The sequence below is a fragment of the Siniperca chuatsi genome, linkage group LG21 (assembly GCF_020085105.1).
Source record: "Siniperca chuatsi isolate FFG_IHB_CAS linkage group LG21, ASM2008510v1, whole genome shotgun sequence".
Classification (NCBI taxonomy): domain Eukaryota; kingdom Metazoa; phylum Chordata; class Actinopteri; order Centrarchiformes; family Sinipercidae; genus Siniperca; species Siniperca chuatsi.
In genome coordinates, this window is record NC_058062.1 from 11,336,998 (window position 1) to 11,354,946 (window position 17,949).

Sequence of the window (17,949 nt, forward strand, 5' to 3'; positions counted from 1 at the left end):
TTTAATGATACTTGGTCACTTCAGAGTAATGTAGTAGTCAGAGGTTTGGGAACAGTAACTCTTTTTTTAACAGAGGTAAAGAAAATGGCCGTTTAAACGTCACAAACAGTGCTAATTGTGCCCTTTTAGTGGTTCAACCTTCTTGGCTTGTAACATTAAAACAAAGCAATATCTGCTTGTGACCCCTTGTCACTAGTTTAATTAGGGAATGCATGAATCAAATGTTTCCCCTTCTTAAAATGTAAATGGAATAGTTTGTAGAGGCCTGAAGGGGGTGTCCAGTAATTCACAAGAAAATGGCAATTATAGAAAAGAGAAAAACTCTTGTAGAACATATTTTTGATTAACAGTAAAAGGATAATCATTTCACGACCCTTAAGATTTGTCTTGCAGCCCCTTTAGGGGTCCCACAATTGGTTGTCTTAAACCACTGTTTAAGACCAGTGGTTTAAGACAACCAATACAAAAAAATTATAAAATTTAAAAAATAAAACTGAACATTTTTCTGAACAAGCTGCAATTGGATGCTCAGTATTTGCATACCATTCCAAATATAGGCTACATATTGCTGTAGAGAGATTTCTGGAGAAAAGTGTCAGCCGGTTTTGAATTGTGGCAGTGTAAATGTGCTCATTTAGTGCCACCTTTAGCTGATTGACTGCTGGCCAGGGACATAGTGCCATCTAGTGATCATGGTGTAAAGGGGCACCTTTCACTTTACACAGCATGTTGCGGCCAGTGAGCACAGTGTTCAGTAAGGTGACCAACACAGAATTCACAGATGCATATCAATATATATTTTCAGGATAATTTAAGGAAAATACAATTTTCAACATCAAGCATTGTAAGCATAGCCAGCCAGATCAAAACGTAAACGTGGCCGTATACATAAAAACATACAATCTGTATTATTGTCTCCAAAATCATGTAGAATTACATTTTCACAAACTACAACCATAACAACGTACAACTCATTAAAGAGTGCAAGTTCACTTTAAAGCATGGCAAGTACAACAAATAAAGTGAAACACCAATATTGTGCCGTCCAAGATTTGTTACATGCCTCTGTTGGAAAGCACCATATTTTCTATAACAAGTCTGACTTTCACTTCTATGCTGTGAAGAAAAGAGCCTCAGCCTTGAGGAAACGCTCCAGTCATCTCAGTACTTTGACAGACATTCTATGGTCTGAGGACTAAAGAAATGTACAAACAGTTGTTTATGGACAATATTGATAATTCAATCACCTCCCATCTTAATCAGAGAGGTATTGCCACCTCACTCGTCTGAATGACTCTCCTACCCAAGTCGGTGGTGTAAGCATTTTGATGATGATTAGGGAGGCAAGTTAAACACAGTGAGGTTTACTGGGAAACCAGCAGATACTAAAGGGATGGCGATGAACAGTCCCATTTTTAGTCTTCTGTCTACATCCTCTGAATCTCAAAAAGGCGGACATCGGTGTCATACCAAATAGGAGGGTCCACATTGCTAGAAAAACAGAATAAGACTGTTAGCGTTTAGTCAGTGTGGAAAGACAACTGTTTGCATAATGCTCAGCTCTTATGGCTGACTCACCGCAAATAGACGACACCCCACATGTAGGTGCGAAACCACATGGCAGTGCCTGCGTTGGCCTGATACTTTCTGATGAGGATGGGGTGAGGGACTGGCAGCAGGCCCACTAATGTGCCATGCTGGAGAAATTTCAGGATCTCCGATTCATCTGTCAGACCCCTGCAGTAAAACGTGAGCACACTTTAAAACGTTTTTTTTGGGGGGTGGCGTGTAATATTTCAAAAGAATTTCAGCCAATATGTGACTTTTACATGCCAACTGAAAAAGGAACAGAAGTGTTTACATACTTGTCGATGCAGATCTTCTCCACCTGGGGAACTAGCACTTGTAGAAGTCGCATGATAGTCTGCAGGGGTAGTTTACACTTCCAGGAGAGGACCTGGGACAAATAAAAGGTAAATCCAGATCAGTTATACAATCTGCCAAATATCCAACATGAATCAAAAACTGAAGGATAGGCTGGGGGCAAAAGAAGTTACTGACCCATTCTGGTGTGGGAGCCCAAAACGATGTTGAAGACGCACTTGACAAACGTCTTCTCTCCATTTCTGCTTCAGTGTAGAAAACATCCTGATAATGTGAAGAAATAGATGAACTAACATGCATATGCTTTTAAACAAACACATGCAAACAAACATACATACTTACTTCATTGTCTCGGCCTGAGTTTGACTCTGTGTCACTGGTCCCGGCGAATGCACTTTGGTCTGAGTGGACTGTTTGTGGGGATTCTGTCTTTGGAAGTGACACCATGGTGCCATCCTCTGATACTTGGGACTTCTCGGTCAGTTTATCAATGCCTGCAAGGAACCATGAATAACAGGAAACCAATCCCTCCTTAAAAGATAAATGTGGTGATATTCCATATTTTTCTTATTGTCAACAAATCCCCATGAAAAGACCAAAACCAAGGATGCATTGATCCTGAGTATTGTCTGTGTATCCAAAATGTGATATAGCTTATTCCTCTGTGCCATAGAGCTCCATTTTTGTCAGCTCCATCAGTGAGCCATACTGTTGCACTGGGTGACAGGTTCCTTCTTTACCATGAACCATAAATGTGGGCACTGTAATTTATTTTGAATCAATTCTACATACACTTTCTTGCTGCCGTAAATAGGCGCTAGCGCAACAAATCCGCAGGCAAAAATAGTCCCAAACAAACAAATACTCAATTTATTTCTGTTTGAGTAATATTTGCTAAATACTCAAAACAAATTTAAGTACATATTTGTGACCTGTTTTTCTTTTTAAAGATTTATGTCTTTGGAAGGAACCAATGGGTTTGGGGTAAAGAGCCATGAGAAAAATATGCAAGTCAAAAGTATTGAGAGATGGACTAATGCACTGTTGGTTTTGGTCTGTCTGTCTCATCTCACACAGTGAAGAGATAGTCGTCCTTTTATAAAATGTGAAAAGTACAGTAAGTTGACCAGTGAGCCTGTTTAACAGTAATATCCACATAGCAGATAAGAGAGTCAGTACCTGGAATAGCGACCAGACTGGTCTTCAGTGTACCGGGCTCTGCTGGCACAGCAGGGTGAGAGCCCTCCATGGATACGGTCTCCTGGGAGCTAGTGCGGGAAATGACATCTGGAGACTTCCTCTTCCTCTGCAAAGCCTTCTGGATGTAAGCAGGATCAGACGGCATGTTGGCCAACTGGTGGAACACGTTACGTTTGCGGATGATGGCGTACACCAGGTTGAAGTTTCCTGGAGGACAGATTTACTATATGAGCAGGTGTATAACAAAGTTCCTTCTAATACCTTGATCTTGACAACAACACAAAAAAGAGAAAGCTTTTCAAATCCACACAAGGTCAGAATTCTGTTACGTGTCAGCTTTCTCTTACCGTCAAACTGGTACTGAATAATATTGTTGAAAGCCTCGAGAAGGAAGAATACAAGGTGATGGTTCTGGGCTGCAGAGAACAGGAACCAGCTGGTGGAGAAGGCCTCTAGCAGGTGGAGCAGTTTATTGGCTGCCACCATAGACAGGCTCTTCAAATAGGGAGACACTGCAGAAGAATAAGAAATGTTAAGAAGTTGATTGTGTAATTAAATAAAGAAAACTATATTTGATTAAGTGGCATCTATTTCTTATGAGATGTTACAACTTTTAAGTAGCTGTTGAAAATAAATCTGTGCATTGTCAGACAGATGGCGCCAAAGCAACCCACCATTTACAACAATAGTGAGTAGGCAGTCAAACAGAGGCTGGAGACGCTGGTGGCCAGTGGTGATAATCTTGTGAAACACCTACAAAACAAACAGTTACAGCTGCGAGCGTTAACTGTATTTTAATTTGGCAGCAATAAAGAACATTATCATTTCAGATGATGTAACAGAGTAGACATCTCACCACTATAAGCAGGTCAGCATGAGTCCCTGTGAAGACTGGGATGTCCATAGGTACATGGACGGAGTAGGGCTTATTCAAGCGCACGCCAAAGTTTCTCTCCCCGCTCAGCAGCAGTAAAATGAACACACCAATGTGCATGAGTCCAACACGTGCTGAAGCCAAGGATAAAACACATCAGAAGTTAATAAACCTATACGCCTAGCAGAGGCTTGTTGGGTGCAAGGAAACTGGTAACACTGGGATGAGACTCACACTGGTCAGCCCTGGCATCATTCAAGTAGTAGAGTATAGGAACCAGAATATCCAGCACATCACTACTCTTCAGGACAAAAAACAGGAACTTCTGTCATGGGAACACAAAGAGGATTTTGTTGAATAAAAGCACAGATTCTTGATTGCTACATCTTTGCAAAAAAAACTCTTCATTTTAGTTCTTTAGTCCAACCTTATTGAAGTCACAAAGCTTCCAGAAAAGCACCAACAGCTCTTGGTGGAACTGGATCTTCTTGGTAGAGTTAGGCAGGTAAGTCTGAGTCAAAGGGTTTGTCAGCAGACGAGCTAGGCCCTTCAATACAAAGTCAAAGTCCTGCCAATGGAGAGACAGAAGGTCGTGCTTTGGACATCTTTACAGTGAAGATCTTCATGTATTTTATAGAAATGATAATCGGCATACCTCTTCTCTGTGAATCCTTGACAAATAATTCACAAACAGGTTTTCAGGGCCTGTAGACTGCACAAAGATAAAGAGATTTATTTGAATGACAAACACATGCCATATACTCATCAGATTGATTTCTTTGTGGTGGTCTTGTGTGTGTCATACCTCTTGTTCCTCCATGCTGGACGGGGAGGTGGAGCGGTGGGGAACCCCTCCATCATGCTCCAGCGTCACAATGAGGATCTGTACAGCCTGCTCCACCAGCTGCTCCCGGTAGTCAGAGAAGAGCAAGTGGTTGTACGGGATGCCGTAGCCCACTGGATCATAGGCACTCACCACATTCAGCAGAGAGGTGAACAGAGGCAGAGCGTGTCTAGGGACAAAGACACGAAGACCGTGTTAGTGAATCAGGTGCATCTGTGTGCAGAATTTACCCTTTGAATCCCTAGCTGTCATTACATGCAAAAAGTTTGAATGAAAATTATAATATACTGTACTCTGTCCTAATTTAGTCAATACAGAAATGATGTGGTGAAGTCCACAAAAGCTATGAAAATGCATTTGTGCATAATATCTACATGATGATGTTACTCGACATCATTGTAAATGAGGGCCATCCCTCAATGATTTTTTTTTTTTTGTTTAAATTAAAGGTAATTAAAAAGAAACAATAATTTGGAAGTGCAAAGACTCTTGAGCAGGAAAATTCTTGACTTGAAAAGAAAACAAAAATCTTAACTCAAGGTCCACTTACAAGCTTTTATTTTAGAAATTTCATACACATCTTACTGATAACTGAGCAATGAGCCATCTCCATGATAACAAAGCAAACTCCACTTGCGATGAAGACCATGCATGAGAGGCAGTTGAAAGCTCTGAAAAAAACCTAGTAAGTGGACCTTTGACCAGATTTTGTTTGGTTTGTTGGTCAAGCATCTCTTCCGTTCTGACGTTTCTAAATTCTGCTTACAGGTAGTCTGTTTATCACGTTATTGTAAACTCACTTAATCAAGGTTTTACCTCTTGTGGTAATTTAAAAAGTCTAGTGAAAATTCACTGGACAGTTGGACTGATACACATTATCACATATATTTGTCCATACATTTGTGGACATTTGCCCATTACCTATTTTCTGTGGAGCAGAAGAATGTCACCCAAGGGTTGAGAACATTGTTGTCTGATGAAGGAGGCAGGTACATGGCCTCAGAGAAGCAAGTTAGTAACAATCTCAGCAACTCTGTCCTGAAGAGGATCAGTGGAAAAAAAGCACAGAGGTGGACAGAAAAAAAAATTCAGTCCCACGTAAAAAATGAGAGAGTAAGGACTGTTTACAGATGTTGCAGAGCACTGCTGCACACAGTCGGCCAACTCACCTATTCAGGTCATGGATGTAGTTGAGAGGGGGGGAATGTGCAAAGCCCACCCCTGCCTCCCAGATGTATTCACAGCTGTCTATAGACTGCATGCTCTCTACAGAGTCCTGGATGTGATCACAAAAAACATTCGTAAATCAACTTATTTCATTCAAGTGCAGGATTAACATTTTTAGAATACAGTGGTGTGCAAAAGTGTTTGCGCCCTTCATGATTTCTTATTTTTTTGCATGTTTGTCACACATTAGTCAAAGATAACACAAGTAAACACAAAATTCAGTTTTTAAATGAAGGATGTTATTATTAAGGGAAAACAAAATCCAAACCCACATGACCCTGTGTGAAATAGTGATTGCCCCCTAAACCTAATAACTGGTTGGACCACCTTTAGCAGCAACAACTGCAATCAAGCATTTGCGATAACTTGCAATGAGTCTTTTACAGCGCTGTGGAGGAATTTGGCCCACTCATCTTTGCAGAATTGTTGTAATTCAGCCACATTGGAGGGTTTTCGAGCATGTGTTCAATGACACTGCAAATCATTGTGTATACTTTCTCCAACAAGTCCTCAAACCTAAAGGGCATATTAGGGCGCTGTATTCTAAAATGACACATGATCATTTTCTCATCTGTCTAGTTAAAGTATAGTTAAGTTTTGGCAACTAAAACTACTTTGTTAAGAATAGGAAAACATCATGGTCATAGCACAGAAAGGTTGTTAGGGTATGGTTATGGTTAGGCAACTGAAACATCCGTTAAACTCATGGAAAGATTGATGTCATAGTTATATGGAAATCATTGGTAAGAAATGGGATGTGCACCCCTGTCTCTGGTGTCGAAGTCGTCCACCACCACAGCCTGCACAGCCTTACATTTCTCCTTATTTATACACTTCTTCCTGCTTTGGCATATCAGCAAACACAGTTTGTTTTAAGAAACAAACAACCAGTGCTGTCATTTTTCTGAAGAGGAGTCTCACTTTTTATAAACTTCCCTTATATCTGAGCACATTTTCCATGATGCCGTTTAGGAAGGAAATGTAGAAATGATGGTGAAATAATGAGAACAGTACAGTATAAAACCCCTCAAGAGCATTCATTGAAAGCTGACATGCAACATTCCTTTCTTGCTCATGAGGGACGAGGAATTCTTCCTGGTCAGACTGACAGTGTTTCATCAATGATGATCTCTTTTTTACATGCTCTCTTTGGAGAAACTTGAATGACTGTATCTTTAACCTTTAAAATAGAGCTAATTTCGTAATGTGTCAGAAATAATTAATTTTGCTGGATGGTGATGCGATTACAAACTTGCACAGTAACGGGACACCTGGTACTCACGGGGCCTCGCTTATGGCTGTGCACAGTGAAGTCAGGGCAGAAGAGCAGGTCAGCAATAGCCAGGAGCAGCGACTCGGCCAGTGGTCGAGCTCCGTCATCATCATCCAGCTCATCCGTCTGGAAAGGATGGACATATGTATGAGACCAGATCCAAATGATGAACATTGTTCTCTACCGTTCATTGAAAGGAATGATGTAAATGGTAAAATGGAAAAGGTTCATGGTTTGGAAAAAATAGATCAGTACAGCTGAAATTACCTTGCAGCATTATATCTCCTGCTCTACAGTGCTCTTACAACTGGAATGAGGAAACCAATGTAACTGATGAAGTGAGTGAAGGATGTGTACTCATGATAAAAGTCGATTTATGCTTTCATTATACTGTGTTGTATCACTGGAGTGAGTAAGCATCTGAGAAGCCTGATGAGAACGTTGTATTTTGTAACTGACTGATTTTAAGTAACAAACAGCAACATCTTCTGATCAAAGTAAGATTGTGCAAATGACAGTGACACTGTCTGATAAAAAATGTCAAGAGTGATTAAATGACCTGTCTTGATGCTTTTTGCAAGTAGTTTTCCTTTCCTGCACCCACTCACCCCAGCCCGCCCAGCACCAGGCACTGTTGACCAGAAGAAACCTCTCCAGTCCTGATCCTCAAAGATGTAGGGAAGGATGCGGGTCAGGATGCGAGTGCAGTTCAGGATTACCTGCTTCTCCCTCTCTGTGGGGCAACCAGACTCTGCACCCTGCACCAGCTTCTCCACGGCCTGAGGAGACAAGAAATGTGTTCAGGAGGTACCTGAGAGCGAGCATGTGGGGTATGGAAACATCGACTGAGCCAGGCACACTGTTTGATCATTTTACTTCACACAGAAAAAGCTTAATATAGCTTTTGAATTAAATTTTAATAATCCAATTTGCTACAACATTGGTGCCTATTTTCTTACTGTTTAGTTCTCAATCAGTTAATGAGACAAGTCAACATGCGCAGTACCATAATAAACAAGTTTAAGAAACTTGTTCCATAAAAAAAAATCATGGTAACAGTTTTTTTTAACATCAAATTCTTTGATGGGGGCTGGTCTTATGGACAGTCAGGAAAATCCTTTGAGCATATGCTTATAATATTTCTCTTTTACTATGCCATCAACTGGATGCTAATGATTTTGTTTTTGGTGAACAAAGATACAACAGTTTCACCAACAAACTGCAGCATCTCATAAATTGTTCATTAAAGTCTGTGTATATATTTGATATAATTTACAATGGGAAGTACAGCAGACATTAACAGGTTGGTAATTTGACAATGAAAATATTTTGCCTATGAGATGGGGACATATGTTGTTGTTGTTTTGGGCATTTAACAACAAAATGATTAATTATCTACATTTAATCAACAGCATTTTGCAGCCTGTGTCTGAAATAGGTAACAAGCCCCTTTGACTCAGCTCAGCTTCAAGGGCTCTTGTCTCCTCCTCTTTATTTAATTAGGCTGTAAGTACCCAGTATGTCTGTTTTGTTTCTGATATGCAGCTTCAAACGGAAGCTGGGACCGAAAGACGGGAAGTGAAGGGAAAGGAAGGGGAGTTGACTCATTTATTCCCACATCTGAGAGCATGAGGCAGTGCCTTGATGACAGACTGTGCTGAGCTCTAACAAACAACATTATTCCATGATGTAGCCTCAAAGCAAGGAATGTCCCCATGCAATCTCATCTCATAAACAAGTTTGTATTACACAGATGCATTAACAGTTCATACAGCGTTTACCTTATAGCAGAGGGTTGCTAAATTTGAGGGGGACTCCTCTCGAACAGCTCTTATCTCTGCAGCTGGCACCAGTGCAAAAACATCCTGGACTGTGGTGGTGGCGTCTGCCCAGAACTGGTCCCAGAAGGCATCGTCTGTGGCTTCCACTGGCTGTAGAAAATATGTTTACATTTCAATTCCCATATATCTGAGCCAAATGGAGCATTTTATGTCAGTGAGAGTTGAAATACAATAGCCTGATTGATCTCGCAGTGCATTCAAATATCATATTACCCTTTTCCATCATAATACATACATGGCTGTTCAGTCTTACATTTATAGCTCATCCAAGGCCTACCTCATGACAATGTAAACACAACCTCTATTCTAGCAACAGTGAGGAAGCATTATCTGGCGCACTGATCTGAGCCCAGTCCACCTGCCGCATCTGCAAACGTGGTCATTTCCAGACCTACGTCATCAGCTTTGATTTAACTACGCCATCGTTTATCTTGTCAAAACTAAACATGTAGAGCCTGAATAAATGTTCATGGTAATCTGTATCGCAGAATCGACCATCATGTAACAGTTTATGACAAATACATATATGGAGTTCGGTGCATGCAGTCTTTCTACACCGACCTTATAAACATTTCGATTATGCAAAATAAATTAATGTGAACTGACAAGCCCGCATGCAGCATGAAACTGTTTTTTGCTACCACATCATAAACGTTTTCTCATCTCCTCGGTGATGCTCTCCGGTGCGCTCATCGACACACTATCTCGCTGTTTAATCCTTTGTTGAGCTGTATGGAAGCGCGTATACCTGTGTTTTGGTCGTCAGCTGAATCACTGCTTTCCTGAAGTTCAGTTTTGAGTCGGTGCTGCCCATTGCGATTATTTCCCTTTACAATAACAGGACCGCTGCTGCTGCTGAGAATCCCTGTTAATCTCACCTCCGTCCTTCTCTTGAGTCATTGGCGGAGGCGTTTTTTACCCTATTGGCTGGCTGGAAATACTGCACTACTGGGTGTTACTTCCGGGTTGTGAAGCTGTCAACCATTCAGTCAGATTGGATGTTTTGTTTCCAGCATTTTAACTGCTATATACGAAACATTTTTTTTTCTAATGCCCACAGGCTGAAAATCCTTCCATACTTTAGTATAAAATGGTTTAATGGGGAGATGAGCTGCAGCTCAATGTCTGTTATATTGTAGAACTGTTTTTATTGAAGATACAATTCGTTATTTTCAACCCTTAAACAATAATTACATTCAGCTACAATATGCCAAACAAAACAGTTATATTGTAAACAGCGACATCTTTTGGGTAAATTAACATTGTATCAGGCAATAGGCCGATATTTGTCGATTGGTGTGTCTGATTAAGACAAATTACATTTTATAGCAGAAACAAACAACTTCGATATATGATTAAGTTAATTAGCAGTTTCCTAGCGCTGCACCGTAGAATGTGCGCCAGTGATATTTCGTGCTGCCTTAGGTGCTGCTCGTAAGATCCTACTTTTTATCCGAAATTAGTTTACCTGTATACCATACGTGTAACCTACAAAAACAGTTATAGAGTTCATCACTTCATCATTTGCCTCCATTGTCATCTTGACTATCGCGCTCACTACATTTTATATCCTAATGCCACAGAAACTCTACTCTGATTCTCCAACTAGTAAAATATAATTATTATTTTTTCGATAGCTCTTGAAAGCACCATTACTGGTGTTCGCGCAGCCGCAGTGCCATGTAAACAACTGCCGCGGTTGGCTGTTATAGCTAGATAGTTTGAACTGGAAGAGGTGTTATTTTATTCGGGCTTTAGCACTGAGATTATTATCAAAGAATCTAAGCGATTTTTCTACAATATGTGCTGTGGTCAGCTATCTAACAGCATCAGCTAAGAAGGTTAACATTAGCTAGCGGTCAGGTTAGACTAGCTTGTTAACTAACCTAGCTAGCTTAATGCTAGGTCGTTAACGTCCGGTCTTTATGTAATTCAATAGCCAACAGTCTAAAGTGTCCGCGTAGTTAATTATAAGCAATTATTCTTTTGGTGTTACTAAAATGGCTAAGAGTATCACACCGATATTCAACATAATTAGCTAGCCAGGCAAGGTTAGTTTGCTAACTCAGGTGATAGGCCATCGACTGACAGGAAACAAGCTAACTTACGTTAACAAGTCGATAACGTCAACCAGGATCCTCCAGTCTGGTCCGAACAAATACAAAGGAAACTCCTCGAGATTGATTTAGTGTCATCATATGTTGACTGAAAATAGGTGAGCGAGGTCTACAATACTTTATGTAATGCTAACTGATAAAATATTGCCTGAAATAAATGGTGGAGTAACGTTACTGTGGCCTTTGTTTGCCAACCTTTTTAAATGGCAGCTGCATGTGGTTATCGGGGTATGCTAGCAAATGATCGGGGTTCACACATGCGAGCAGCAGTTGGTCGTGCATGGGTTACAGCAACGATATATGTGTGATGGCATATATACATCTGTGTTTTAAATGTCTCGTGTGTATGTGCTTACACCCAAACAGGAAACGGCAGCGCAGTGGTGGTGATGAGGAGAGTGGCCACCTGGTGCCCCAAGCCAAAAGGCAGAGTAGAGCTCACCCTCTCTCCCCTGAGCCAGGCCGGGATGCCTGGGACTCGGAGGTACAAACAGCTGTCAAGGGAAATAAAATCTTAATACTGAAGAAACTGTAACAGAAGCTAGGCAAACAATTGACTTACACTAACTTTTCAGTGGCAGCAGTTTTTGGTAGATGTTAAGTGGACACCTGTAGTACAGTTCACTTTGTCCAACCCAAAAAACAGAAAAGATTAATTGTTGCCTTATTAGTTGTAGTCGTTTCCTGTTCACACTTCAAATTTGGTGACAGACAGCAGGTCATGCAACACTTTGCTGTGCATTATGTGTTTATTAGTTTTTGCTGGTGGTCACAATGAGCTCCCAAAGAAATAGGTTATTATGAGCGTTATTAGTCAGCACTGAAACTGGATTTCAAATGCCATAAATAGTGACAAATGGGGAGAAACAACATAAAAAATGGCACCTTGTACCTTTTTAATATTACCCCATCGGTTTTAACTACTTTTCACCGTCTAATCGGGTAAAGACTTAATGTATCAGGTAAAAATCCCTCACTCACATCCTGATGTGAATACATTACCATGGTTACCAAATTATCTTACCTAAATCTGTAGATCGCTTAGGAGATCACTTTCATACCAGGTCCCACTATCAACAGATGGATTTAACAGTAGATTTGATTTTTAATTGATGCCCAAATTACTATCTACTATTGCACAATCCTGTGGTAGGTCTGCATAGCTGTCATACCACAAACAAACTGCACTAGAAATTTGATTCGAAGCAGACTGCGTCCGCTTTCACACCAACATAGACAAACTGAACAAGATGAGAAAATGCACCAGAGTGTCTTTTGAACTGCGCTAGACCAGTTAGGTGTAAAAGTAAGTCACACATGTGCAAGTCTCAAGCAAATCCCAAGTCACTGTGTTTAGACTGAAGCAGGTCAAGTCACTGCTCAGGTCAGTCAAGTCACCATTAAAGAAGTACTTAAAACAAGAGAGAAATGGGTACAAGCCATGTCATGAGAAAACTGCATGTTACTTAGTCTCTACCACTAGGTATGACTAGGATTTTTTAATACCACTATTGATAGTGCTTATCCATACCAATACTTATCAATACTCCTTGGGGTGCAAAATACATGTTGTTAAAAATTATCAGTACTACTTTTATATTAGTTTTGGCAAAAATATTTAACAAAATAGTTTTGTTGATAGTTCTTTCCACTCTTTTGTTAAAATTGTGGATACATCCAAATACATGTAGGCGTAGTATCAATATCAACAGTCAGAGAAAGTAAAAGTGCGCATCCTGCTCATATAGTTCAGTTATAAAATCAACATGCTTTCCGCTTGTTCCTGTATTTCATTGTTTTTAAGCCTGGGTTGCGCACACTGCACTAAAAGTCACCCAATCATTTTTCAAAACGGTAACTGTTCATGCTCAATATCTAGAAAAATGCAAATAGGCTAATCAGATTAATAAAAACTGTCAAGTCCTTTCGAATCATCTGTCTCAAGTCTAAGTCAAGTCTCAAGTCATGAATACCAAGTCAAATTCAAGTATTTTATCAGTGTTGGTCAAGAAAGTCTCAAGTCCTCAAATTTGCGACTCGAGTCAAGTCATGTGACTCGAGTCCCTCACCTCTGCAAAGCACCCTTAGTACATATGTCTGTTTAGAGGCCTCATGGCTAATGAGGCCTTTGTGATGTCTAGTTTTGGCAAACGCCATGCATTACCTTCAAAACATGTCAGTTGACTTTTCACTAGACAAAACGTTAAACTGACAGCCACTTTAGTCTCTGAAATCGATGTGCATGTTATTGTGGAACCACTGGATGTTGACATTCATATTTAGTTAGCACACTGCTAATGCTGACATCTGCATTTCAGTCATCCAACAGTGAGAGCAGTAGCAGCATCAGCAGTCCAGAACATGCAGCTGGAAGCTGTAGCAGTCAGTGTGTTGTGGGCCCCTGCAGTCCACGCGGTTCTGGTGACTCTTCAGAACTGGCCATCCCTACAAACCTGGTGTCCTACCTACAGATCAACCGCATCCTGAGGCAGGCCCACTTCCAGAGCCTGCAGTGCCGAGGTCACCTCAGAGACACATGACGACCTAATGTCTCTCTGTCAGCCACCAGAGGGCTGAGTCCCCGAGGCATGTCGGAGCATCACATGCTGATTCACTTCACTCAGCTCTTCCCATCCATCTCCAATTACTGTGATAGCACACAGCCACATATCTGTGGATGGAGACCAGCTCCTGGTCAGGTATCTGGAGGGGGTTCATCATTCAAATAAATCAAAATGATAATCATTTAGCAATAATAACTGTGTGATCAACTTTACCATTTTTTGTGATCCACCTGATTTCTGACCAGTCTGGTTTACATGCTGCTCTCAGAGCCGTATTGTGACTGACTAATGACGATGAATCCCTGTATTTTGTCTTAAATATTGTATGAAAACAGTGCTACTGTAGCTGCAGAAATGGCACCAAACACAATTTTAGGCCGGTCAGTGTGACTCGTTTAGTCTCCTAGTTGGGTACTTGGGTTGTATAATGCTGAATCTGATGTCTGTGTAAGTACATGGAACAGTCTCAGGGAGGATTTGCACTTGTTTTGGACTGCTCATTTGCTCTCATATTCAGACAGGGACCTGTAGAAGCCATGGGTGTTAACTTGACCAATGAGGTTATGTTTTCTGTCCTTTTTTATTTTATTCACTAATAGAGTATTTAAAACTCTTTTCATTAGATTTCAGTTAAATGTAGTGGAGAGTCAGGCCATGGTTTTAGTTTAAGCGCGAAACAATTATTATTATTATTATTATTTTTTTTTTTTTTATTTATTTTTTTTTTTAAGGATTTCATACCACCGCAGGACAAGGAGTTATGAACACTTCTTGCTAATTTTCCATCAACTATTGCACATTCTTGGGTTTAAAAAAAAAAGTGGCACATTTATCCTATATTTAATTATTAGTACAGTGTGTTTATTGTTCATGGCGTGAAAGAAACATAGTTGATTTTTAAAAGATAGTGCAGCCTTGACAGTGGTATGCACAGGTGTTGCTATCATTGTGTTTTACTTTCTCCTGATCATGGAATAGACTAATTATTATTATCTCGACATAAGAATCCCTTGTTTTCTTGTGATCACTAAATTTTGTGATCTCGACAACCCATCCTGTCTTGTCATGATCATTAAATAATAATGCTGTAGATTGTGACATCAAATGTCATTGCTCATATGTGACATCAGAATTTAACACTGTTATTATAAATGGATGCAACTACAACCAAAGGAAGAGTCAATGTAATATCACTATGATATTCCCCTAAAGGGAGTGACGGTGCATCTGTGGTTGTCAACAGTTATTTAATATAATGAGCTTGCACACAAAGCAATAACAGTTAGATTGCCTTATGTGTGTGGATTATATATAATTACAACATCTGGCATGTGTTAATAATTGTGAGAATACAAATCGATTATGTCAAAATCAATCATGAGATAACAAAGCTTACTGTGTCGAGATCACGAGAGAATCATTTCTGATATTTTTATTATCAGATTAGGTCAGATTAGTTAAGCAGTTATGGGTTATTTTTGTTTGTGTTCTTGTGATCATGGAAAATGTAGTGATCACAACATTAAAAAACACTTAGAAAACAAAACAGTAGTTACACCCATGAACTCTACAACCTTCCATACTCTTTAGATTTTATCGATCTGTTTTTTATTGTATGGAGGGCTGTTTGATGTGACATTTGAGCATGTAAGAAAACTTTGTTCTTTCTGTTTAGAGGGGTTTACAGTACAGCCTTTAGAAACAAAGACATTCCCCAGGTTTTGTTTGCAACATTCCACTGAAATGCTGTTTTTAATTGCAGACAAGCCTTTCTGCCTGTGCACTACCATTCGATGGTTGCTATGTGTATCCCTGTGCACTGAACATCCAGGTACAAGCACTGACCGTAAGGCTGTGCGTCTCTCCTTTTCTTAAAGCGGGATTGGTCTCATTGCTGAACCCTCATCCCAGGAGTAAGCTCGGCTGTTTGTTTTTATTTTTTTCAGACTGGTGTGTCAGAAACAAAAGCATTTTGAAGATGTCTTTTTTTTTTTTAATGATATATTTTTTGTATTTAGTAATGTACATGACATTAACCTGCCATTGACTTTTTTTCTTCTTGTAAATACCCCTTCATTTAAATAAAAAATGTTTTTGAACAAAGGTATTCTTTACTTTTTTTTCATTAATTGCCATTTTTATTCTTGTTGTTGTGAAGTGATAGAGTAAACATTTTTTAAAATGATATAATAAATCTCTAACATGGTGATGCTGGGATGATATGGGTCTATTCATGTGTTCCTCTGTGAGGAAATTAACTTTGCATGCTATGTACTGTATGTGCAAACAGGAATTCCCTCCATCCCCACACCCTCCCCTTTTTCCTCCAAATGGCCAGTAATGAATGACTCCCCATGCATTGAGACCATCAGTAATGAGATATGACCTGTGTCTAAGCGAGGAGCAGTGAAAGGTTTCTTTAATTAGCACACTACACATCCTTGTCTTGTCACAGACATAGTAAAAGATTACATACATTAATGCACCACACGTAACCACAGTTACCTTGCCGGCTACTGTGAGTCCTCATTACTTGTCTCTGATTCCCTTGCTCCATCTCTACTAAGTTAGAGATGATGAATGAGCCAATGATAATTCGAGATTAGAAATCTTCCTGCTTCTCAGATGCATGCCTTCTCATTATCTTGAAATGCAGCTACCAATCATACAGTACAGCAACATATAAAGAGGGACAAGTGATGAGTCGTAAGTGAACCTTTCATCTTAGCATCATCTGAGGTATATGCCTCTTTTGAACGGTCTTTTGTATCTTGAAGCAAACATCACATTAGAGCCAGGCAAGTGCTATGTAATTAAGGTGGTGAGGATGCAATTAGCAGCAGCTTTGATAAATATTTTCCAGGTGATAATCCAAATTTCTGTTTGAGGAGAACACTACAGTGATGTATTGATGAGAATAACACCAATGAAGCCTCCATAGTACCGTTTTAGGCTTTATTTTATAATGGTCTGGTAGCGTATACACACTGCAGGAGAGATCAGTGTTTACAACAAGGCAGTGTCAGCAAGGAACATACTGGATAAGACAGAGCAAAGTAAGTATATTTATGGACTCAGTGTAATCATAGGGCAACAACACACTTGAATTCTGTTGCACATGCTGTTTAAAATGGCTACCTTTTGGGGGTGTAAAAATATCAACACTTTACTAGAAAAGATTTGGATGGATTTGATTATCAGAATCAGAAATACTTGATCCCAGAGGGGAAACTCTTTACATGCCGTACAGGGGTGAAGGGTTGATGAGTGGACGCACAAAATAATTAAAAGGTTTTTATTCATACAGGACGAAGAGTAAAACGTCACTCAAGCGCAGTGTTGTTAAGCATAAATCCTCACATAGTGTATTTTCTGAACTGCAGATGTTCTGAGTCCAGATGTTCGTGAAAAGAGCAGCAGAGGGCAGCACACTCTGAGCGTTAGCTGGACACAAACTAGTCCTCCCAGTCTGAATCTCATAAATGCACAGGATCAAAACGTGTGGGCTACGTATAAGATATTTATCTTTAATCTGTTTTCACACACACATACACAAACACACACACTGTCCTTTCTGGGCAGCACACAGATATGAAGGTGGGTGGTGATGAATGGCTCATATCAGTTGAGTGGAGAGGCAGGAGAGAGTTAAATGAACTGTCCTTGTTCTGGGGTCTATGTATGCGCATACATTGTTATATTTTTACCATGGCCAGCAAAAAAATCTAGGTTAGTCTATGGCTCCTTTTCTTTGTGTCCTCTCTCATTCCCATCTCTCCTCAAAGGCAAAAGCACAGTAAGCATCAGCTACACACAACAAATACGGACAAGCAGACAAACTACTGTGTGTTTTATATTTATCAGTGTCCAGTTCACCTTTGGCTTCAAGACTTGCACATTAAAACAAAATCTCCTTGAATAATTTCACTTAATCTCAAAACAAAAAGGTGAAACTGGCCACAGGACAGTCCTTCAAGTGAGTGGCTTTGGTGTATTCAAAACATAAATTATGTCAGGGCTAAAGGAACATGAGAAAAGAAAGCAAAAGTGAGGTAAAGCTTATCTGGTCACCCTTGCCTCTCTTTGCCAGACTTTGGGCTGAAATGTATTTGGGCAGCTGTTGCC

At 40.0% G+C, this 17,949-nt stretch overlaps 2 protein-coding genes across 2 annotated transcripts; one reads left to right on the forward strand and one right to left on the reverse strand.

Moving 5' to 3' along the window:
• Positions 1–774: 774 nt before the first annotated feature.
• hid1a (HID1 domain containing a) lies at positions 775–10,078 on the reverse strand. The gene is made up of 19 exons (XM_044181278.1): positions 9,892–10,078; positions 9,084–9,233; positions 7,911–8,081; positions 7,312–7,428; positions 5,972–6,078; positions 5,724–5,840; positions 4,764–4,971; positions 4,614–4,670; positions 4,386–4,526; positions 4,193–4,283; positions 3,941–4,092; positions 3,759–3,837; positions 3,432–3,596; positions 3,064–3,291; positions 2,227–2,378; positions 2,062–2,148; positions 1,866–1,957; positions 1,579–1,737; positions 775–1,491 (listed from the first exon to the last, which is right to left on the reverse strand). The coding sequence occupies exons 1-19, from the start codon at positions 9,955–9,957 to the stop codon at positions 1,428–1,430; spliced, it is 2,403 nt and encodes an 800-aa protein (XP_044037213.1). The 5' UTR covers positions 9,958–10,078; the 3' UTR covers positions 775–1,427.
• A 726-nt stretch (positions 10,079–10,804) lies between these two features.
• Positions 10,805–15,928, forward strand: LOC122868871. Its single transcript, XM_044181283.1, has 3 exons — positions 10,805–11,358; positions 11,627–11,744; positions 13,579–15,928. The coding sequence occupies exons 1-3, from the start codon at positions 11,342–11,344 to the stop codon at positions 13,798–13,800; spliced, it is 357 nt and encodes a 118-aa protein (XP_044037218.1). The 5' UTR covers positions 10,805–11,341; the 3' UTR covers positions 13,801–15,928.
• Positions 15,929–17,949: the final 2,021 nt, after the last annotated feature.